General features: G+C 27.2%; 1 protein-coding gene across 1 annotated transcript in view; it reads left to right on the top strand.

Annotated features, from left to right (window-relative positions):
• Positions 1-9,156, top strand: part of LOC108754098 (tyrosine aminotransferase) — a 20,605-nt gene that overhangs the window by 4,756 nt on the left and 6,693 nt on the right. Inside the window, exons 2-5 of the mRNA XM_018496148.1 lie at positions 4,534-4,638; positions 5,023-5,090; positions 6,012-6,170; positions 8,698-8,889. Coding sequence (XP_018351650.1) covers positions 4,534-4,638; positions 5,023-5,090; positions 6,012-6,170; positions 8,698-8,889 — 524 coding nt within the window. The remainder of the gene's footprint in view (positions 1-4,533; positions 4,639-5,022; positions 5,091-6,011; positions 6,171-8,697; positions 8,890-9,156) is intronic.

The raw sequence follows: 9,156 nt of genomic DNA, 5'->3' as shown, positions 1-9,156 counted from the left end.
CGAATGGCATACTGTAAGGCCAGTAGAGGGAGCCACATGAACGAAATCGTTTTTCATTCTTGACGCGGATACTTTTAGCTTCACAACAAAAAAAAAATTAATAAAAAATATCAATGTATGCTCATTTGATCGCATTTTTAAAAACGTACCAATAGATGGCCCACCCTGTAGATGTTATTTTATCTTTACTGTTCGCTCAGAGCGTTTATATAAATACAATCTATTTCAATAGTTATATTTATCGCTTATGCTCTGAAATATAGAATTCTTAAATTTAGGACATAAATTTCTATATTAATATTTATTATACATTTCATCTTGTTAATTTTTGAATAATTCAATTAAAAATGCTGGTCAACTTACTTTCTTTCATCTCTCTCATTCAGAAATAATAAAACTTACCATGCAGTTTATTCTAAAAAATATTGGTACGCATATACATGATGCAGGATAGAAAATATTTCGTTTGCCGACTTTCTATGTATTTTTAGAGGGAATAACTTTTTCAAAGGTTTACCGGATAACAGTTTTCGAGGCAGTGAAACAATCGCGATATGCTTGGCCCGATCAAATTTCTACGCCACTTATCTTTAAACAAAAAAATTCAATAGAAAAAAAAAGTTTTTATAATGCTGAAGATTAATTCAATAAATAATTTTAAATAACAAGCATTAAATATAACATTTTTCGTTTATATTCAGTTACGTATTTTTTTTCATATTAAATTTTATGAAAGTAACTAATAACAGGTTTTTAAAATGTTAGCTTTGATAGTTTTCAAATAAAAATTTCACATATTGTTGAAATTTTGATTTCAAGTCACGCTTTTCAGAAAAAAATATCATTTAACGGTATAATATTTGATAAAATATGAAGAAAGCATGTTAAATCCAATAAGTAAAAATATCGTTCTCTCAATTTAAAATTGACACAACTTGAAAATAAACTCGTAATTTTTCTTATTAATTATTATTGTGAATGAGTTAAATAAATATTATCCTGTCAGTCATTAAAAGTAAATTAAATTTTCAATTTAATTTCATCAAAAATAATCAAAATCGTCGCAATTCCAAAAGATGTTTTTAAAAATTGAAAAAAGTGACATTTGATCGTCAAGACGTCTCCAGACGACGATATGACCAACGTATTGTATATCAATATTAGCAAATATCATATACATGACATACATAATTATGCATATTAAATGCAGACCAATATTTGATGTATGCAACGAATGTGTGTTGATGTATACATTCGTCTAGAGGCGTTTCAAAGAATATATTCTTTTTAATGATATTATTTGATAAGTTTGCAATAATTTTCTGTCAAATTAAATAATAATTCTCCCTTTTTCTGAGAAATTTAATTTTTGGAGTTATATCACTTTCGAAAAATAAGAAAGCGATATGTTCTCTTTAATCAGAAACTTTGTTTGCGAAAACTGACAGTAGGGATGAAAAAGGCTGTGACGCCGTCTGACTGAATACACACGTAAAACTAAAGCACCGAGAATGTTTGTCTGCGAGAATTAATCGCACATTTTTATTCTTTTTAATTTTTTTAACTTTCTTAATTTTTCAGACAGTTTCTTAAACCTCTCTTCTGCTGGGATACGCGATTTTAACTATCCAGAGGAGTTTTAAAAAGCGATGAAAAGTTAAAAGGCGATGGTAGTGACGCGTGAGTCCCCTTAACATTTGCAGAACATGAGTAGCACAGAATGCGGATGTGTCAGAATATATCGGAAAAACGTCCTCAACAAATTTTATAGTGGAATAGAATAGAACTGACATACGAGCACGCTAATCTAAATATATTTCGATACACAAATCCCAACCGGATGTGCCAGCGGCTGTACACATTTTCAAGAGCTTTCTTTTGTTTTATACATATGCAATTCGAAGAAGATTACAGCATCGAAAATAGAATGACAGTGACATAAAAATTTTCATATAGTACAGTATTACTTTTTGTTTCTGTAGATAGAAAAATAAGGAGTATAATACAATAATAAGATTCTTAGGTATAAGAATATCTTGAATTTTTTTAAATAAAAATATTCAAAAATTCTAAAAAAATTTTGATAGAAATGAAAATCTTTTTAAAAAATTGTTCATATTAAGATACAGTATACTAAATGTAGTGCATGTATGTAAGAAAATATCCCAGAATTTGTGCCACTTGTGATATATTCATGCGTAATTTTAAAGCGTTCATTCGTAAGCTTTAAACTGCTTTCCTTTTAAAACTACTGCTCGGATACAATTTTGTCACGGAAAAAATTCTTCTTTTAACACACAAAATCGCACTGGCATTACATGTACGCAAATTTTGAGATACACTAGATATATGTCTCGTATATCGATAAAGTTTCAATGTTTGATTTCTAACAATATCTTAAAACAGGTTTTGAGTTTCATAATATTAATTAATAGTACCAAACTTTTTGAATTGTTAACAAATTATTAATTATATATTGTAAAAAGGGCTATGTAAAATAAAAAATTTAACTTACTAAAAAAAATTTCTTTACTCAAAAGAGATGTATATATTAAATTTTAGAACAAAATTTATCTAAAAAAGATATTGCTAGTGCACTACTTTTCGTTGCATAGTTATATATAATAAAAGCGCGAATATAAATTTTTATTTACACTGAAGTTTGAAATATAATATAAAGTTAAAAATGCAAACAAAGTAATATATATAAGTTATAGTAAAAAATATATTAATAAAATTAATAAAAACTTTAAAAAATGTATCTATTCTTAAAAATATGCAGAGCTGATTAAACCACTTTATTTCCTTTTTAATTGCTTTTCCCTATAACTGCACAAAATTATGTTAAACAAAACTCTATATGAATTTCTTCATATAATTTGAAGTAATATATCCGCATGAATTAATGATGAAAAATAATATAATCAATTAAAGAAAAATTTTGAGAAAGAGATGTACCTACATACATCATTCGCGTAATTAATAACTTATCATTCAACGATTTAAATGTTCGTACGTACACTTATTAACATTTGCTACAATAGGAATGTAAAATATAATTGGAAAGTATTAACTTCAACGTCATCAAAATACAATTCTTCCAAATTAACAATGGCGAAGTTGTAATTACATAAATTTCGTGGCATTCGCAGAACTCGGATTTTATTTCGCCGTCGCGTTGTTGCCTCGCAACAGAAATGTCGCAACAAGGATTGACTACGACGGATAGCCTCCGGGAAACAATTAATTAATTTCAATTATATTCAGAATGCGAGCTGCAACGGTGAGTGTTTCGTTCCGCTTTGACAGCACGTCTGTAAACTGGTGTTTTCGTACGGTTATCCAAGTTAAATCCAGTAATCAATTACAGCAACATGGTATATACGTGTAATTAGGTGTTTACGCGAAACTATACAGTGGTGAATGTTTGATGAAAAACCAGATTTATGTCATATTTGTAGGAGCTTACGCATCTACTGTTGCAGGATAAACAAAAAATAAATTTTAAAGAATAATATTGTAACTTAAATGCCAATTTGTGAGCCAACACTGGTTATTAGTGTGTATTTTTATTCAAAGTGAATGTTACACGTTTCGACCTATGATCAAGGTCCTCAGTACAAAAAAAATATATTAAAAAAAAATATATTATTATTCAAAATTACATAATGATAGCGCATACGAGTATAAACTAATAACATATAAAATGCGAGAAAAACCGTGGTGGTGTCGTCCGAGTTAATCTTGGTCATTAAATTACTAAGTTAACTAAAAAGAAAAAAATTTTGTTTTAAAACGACCGACCAAAAGGTTAAAAATCATTTAAAAAATGCTAACATAAGATTATACGCGATAAAAAAAACTTACATGACTGTCAAGATTGAACTGCTTCTATAAGGTTTGTTGTACATGTTCCATTAGACTGTGCAATTCCATTTATTGTGTAATACAAATGTGAATAAATTAAAAAGTTATAACAGTAAAAATCCAATTTTAGTTTACTTACATGAAACAAAAAAAATTTAAAGATATTAGACACGACATAACTGTTTGGTAGACAGATGTAAAATGAAAATTGAGAGGAACAGTGAACAACAGAACATGTACTTACAAAGACAATAAGTAAAAATATAAATAATAAATAACCAAGTACTCGTATAAACGATATAGATTGGAAGCATTACGTCTTTGAAAATAGATCTATATATAACGAATCAAGAGAAAGTATATCGTTTCTTAATTCAGGCCTTGTTTTTGTTTTTTAATATGTATCATCTCTGATAAACAATCTTTTATGTAAAATTTACTCTTTGTTCAAAATATGTATGTTATCCCAATCAAATTCATGAAATAAGTTTATCCGATGTTGTGAGATAACCGAATGTTGAATCGTGTTTTTATTAATATAATTCCTATATTCACTTATGCGCGTTTTTAGGCATCTGCTTGTCCAACATACAATAAAAATAAATATAGTGGAGTTTTTTTAATACTTCAACTTTTGAGATTTTTTATTACATGTTCTGCTTTAAGGCGATCCTACAACTTTCGGTAATTTAATACCACCAAAGGAAGTGTTCGAGGCTGTTCAAGACAGCGTCAGTTCGCAATTATACAATGGATATGCACCCAGTATAGGTAATTTTTAATAAGGTCTTTAAGCGTATATCTTCTATCAAAGGTCTTCTAAATTCTAAATAATTTTGTTTAGAGTTTACGGGAAATTTTTTGAATACGATAGAAATAACAAAAAAAAATTTAAATTTTGATATAAATTAAAATTTTTTTTATGTAAATACGTGCTATTACAATTTTCTAAACAATTATTAATTTAAGATTATTAATTTAAATATTGAAAATATTTCTTTATTCATTAAATGATGCGACATATTCATCTTGTACGATAAATTATTAAATTATTAATAAAAAGATATTTTCATTGCATGATTTAAGTAATAATAATAATTATATTATTTATATTTATTCGGCAACAGAAAAAATAAATTTTTATTTATTTTACAGGTCACGAAATGGCGCGAGAAGCCGTAGCTGAATATAGCTCGAACGAATTTGTGAAAGTCAATTCCAAGGTAGGATGATCACATGCTTACATCAAATGTCGTAGGTCCAATATGTCTATCACAAACAAAGTTGGAGTCAGTGTGATACTGAAATTTCTTATCACGTATTTTAAATCGTATTTTATTTATTCAACATCAATATTGTTATTACTTATTCAGTAGGAATAGCGAAAAGTTAAATTTTGCTCAAGTTATTTAATATTAATAACAATCGTCAATTTCTTCTTCCGCCAAAAGAAAGAAAGGCAAAATAGGTTTTACAAGGGGATAACGTGGTCGATTGCATATTCCGTGTAGTATAGTCATATAATCTTGAAGATAATTAATTAACTTGATGTCGCGAATTTTTACGCTGTGAAATTGCCGATAGAAAAAGAAGTATAGTAATAAAATGCTATTACATACTTAATAGCTAATGTTGTTAATAAATAAACAAATCTCCAATTGTTTACAAATGATACATTAAATTATTTAAACAGATATTAAATTATAAATATTAATTTTATTATAAAACCTTCATTAAAAACAGTAGAAAAATTAAAATATTTACTGTAGGGAAATATTATTTTATTTCTTTTCCTTAAAACATTTTTAATTATTCATATTCTTCCATATCTCCATATGCAATTACGGTCAACATGTAAATATCATATTCAGTTTATTTACCTGTAGGCGAATTTTTGTAACAAATAATTTATCAATTTTTACTTAATTAATCATACAGATATTATTTTTTATATTTAAACATCAAAATGCTGGAATATTTTTATCATATCAAGCAAATCCATTTTAAAATATACGGAAGCCTGTGAAAATATAAAAATAGATTACTTTAAAAATATTACTTTTCGTTTCCATTCTACATTTAATATAACGCGAATAAAAGTAAAGCATGCGAAAATAAAATATTTTGTATTTCTATATTTGCAGGACGTAATCCTGTGCAGTGGATGTTCTTGCGCACTTGACTTGTGTATTACGGTTTTAGCTCGAGAAGGCCAAAACATCCTAATTCCACGCCCTGGTTTTTCCATCTATCGAACGCTGGCGGAGGGCCTCGGTATTACGGTCAAAACGTACAATTTATGTGTGAGTAGTATATCGAAAAAAGAAATCAGAGTAATTTACACTTTCTGTCAAATGTGCGCAAATTAAAATTTTAGCAATTATTCTCGCGATGACTCGAAGATTATGCAAATAAAGATAAGAGTTTTCTTACAAATTTCTTTTTTTTTCGAGCATACATTTAATTCGAGAAACAATTAATTCGAAAAAAGTATATTGAAAACAAATGACCAGAAAATTTCTTTTTTTTTTTTTACAGAAATATAAAAAGTTAGAGTTTTTAAACATGAGGATTTTTTTTCAAAATATTATATTGTTTTGCACACGTGTTCTATCTATCAGTATTAATATCTGAAATCAGTTAATATTTTTTAATTTATTTACTTAATATCACGTATTTGTCAACGAATAGCGCAATAAATATCAGTTTCATGATAATGTGTAAAATATTGATTAATACTACAGCATAGTGACTACTTTGTAATAATTGCGCTTGTAAAAGAGAGGTAGTAATATATGCGCTACCGTGTTGCATCGTCATTAATAAGAAATGTGCATAACAGCGTCTGCTATATTTCTTAAATTACGCGTTATTACAAAACGCACTTCAAGTAGTACAGTCGGGCTTAATATGCAACTTTATATGCAAAAATATACCATTTCGTTAATATTTTAAAATTTATTAACCACCTAAAATGCGAATGCATTCATTTATACGAAAAACAATGAGGGCACATAATATTCCGTTTATTTAGTGTGCACTGAGAATGAAATCTTTTAGCACAGCATTAATTACATATTCTTTTATATATAAAAAATATTATTATCTCTTTTTCAAAATTTACTATGCAAGGTTTTATACGATTTTAATATGAAACAGTGATATAACATTAATTTATAAACATTTTTTTCATTTTATAATTTTTATGCAATAAATTTGGAAAGAAACAACAATTTTTTTAAACATTATTATAATAATAAATTAATTAAAATAATACTTTGTCGCAACCGTTTATAGTTTCCTTACATTGTGTAACAGCGCAGGAATATTTTTACACACTTAGTATAGAAAAAACAAATTTATATTCATAATTTTTATATTTTTAAAGCTTGAAAATTTTTATTTCTATAATTAACAAAATTTTTCATGCAAAAAACAATTTTTTTTCAAACATGTTTAATTCTCAAATTAACTAATTTTGTAATTTAATTCGTGTAATTACGTTGATTTTAAATTTTACAAAGAGTTATTTTTTATTTAAATTATTATATTTTTTCTTTAAAGTTATTTTATATTAAAATATTTAATTTAAGCCAATTAAAATCGTAATTGCATAATAATTTTAAACAGCACGAAATCATATTTAAATCACCCATTGCTAGTTACACGATAAATCAGTGCTTTCACTCGGAGATCTTCAAACCGAAGTGCTAATGAGGCAGTTTCCTCTCTTTTCAGCTATGTTTGGCGAATTTTAACGTCTCACTCTCTTTGCGCGATGTTGCAAACTATTTTATGTTCAAAAAGTAATTATAACCACATAGCTTTAATTGTGTATGAAATAAAATGTACAAGGAATTTGTAAATCCTGACACATTGCTTATGTACTCATACGTCATATATCTGCGTACCAATCACGTAAATGCAGTGTATTTATTTATAAACAATAAATTTCATAAATTTTATAAAATATAAATGTCTGCTTTTACTGCTATATTTTATCATTTTTGATGCAAATATTTTTCTTTATCTTTAATAAAAATGTATCTTAAATTATTCTATTGTATTTAAAAACTTTGAAAATATGAAAATTATTTTGGCATTATAAATTGTTTCACTTTTGCGATCTAATTTTGCGGAAAAATGCTGACGTACAGATGGAAAATTATTTCAGCATAATTGTAATGCCTTCAACTGTCAAGTAACATTTTAATTATAACAAATAAGTTTGTAAATCTATTTAATAAATTTATATCTAAATTGGAAAATAATTTTAAAAATATATACAATAAAAAAATTATATTACTATAATTATCAGACAAATTTAAAGAGTAAACATAATTATAAAATTTAGTAAAAAAAAACAAGTATATAAATGTATCTAATCATTTGTTAAAACAGTAATATACGTGTTAAATTGTATTATTTTATTATTATACAATGCTCATCATGATTTTTTTAATCATAAATATTTTGCACAGGTTTATTGATCTTTTCATAACCAAATTTTTTTTTCATGTTGTTTTAGTATTCGGTTTTAAATATTTTTCATAGTCAATCTTTTAAAAATTCTGTTAAAAAGGAAAACAGTTTTACACAGATTTTATGACTCTTTTAAAAAAAAAATGGAAATATTTTTGCCACATTAAAATTTTGTCTGTCAAAAGCTTAGAGAGAATTATTCAAGAGCTTATAATCGAGATCAAGCGCATAGTTTTTCAGCCATCTCAAAATACAATATTTGATACAGATTGACAGAAAGGATGAGAAGAAATTAATACTCGAGAGGGCTTCTCGTTAATGCATTCTATTAATATTAATCGTTTCTAGCCGGAGCTCGGTTGGGAGATCGATCTGAACGACCTAAAGGAGCAAATCGACGAGTCGACGGCGGCAATTATTATAAACAATCCTTCGAATCCGTGTGGCTCGGTATTCAGACGCGACCATATACTTGACATTCTCGACATCGCCGCTCATTACTACGTACCCATTATAGCCGATGAGATTTACGAGCATATGGTACGTGCCCGAATATTACGCTTACCAGCCAAGTATCAAGTGACAAATCGTTTCATTTGCGGAACAAGTAAAGCACGTATCGCGCCTGTTCTATTTAAAGAGAGTACGGAATTAATTCATAGAACAGATATGCATGATGTCCTGAATTCGCGCGGTGCATTTTATTAACAAATTAAAAAAACTTTTTGTTTTAGCACGTACAAGATGTTTACTTAATGTGTGTGTGTGTGTGTGTGTGTGTGTGTGTGTGTGTGTGTGTGTGTGTGT

The sequence above is a fragment of the Trachymyrmex septentrionalis genome, unplaced genomic scaffold, assembly GCF_001594115.1.
Source record: "Trachymyrmex septentrionalis isolate Tsep2-gDNA-1 unplaced genomic scaffold, Tsep1.0 scaffold76, whole genome shotgun sequence".
Classification (NCBI taxonomy): domain Eukaryota; kingdom Metazoa; phylum Arthropoda; class Insecta; order Hymenoptera; family Formicidae; genus Trachymyrmex; species Trachymyrmex septentrionalis.
This window is presented reverse-complemented; position numbering and strand designations above follow the sequence as displayed.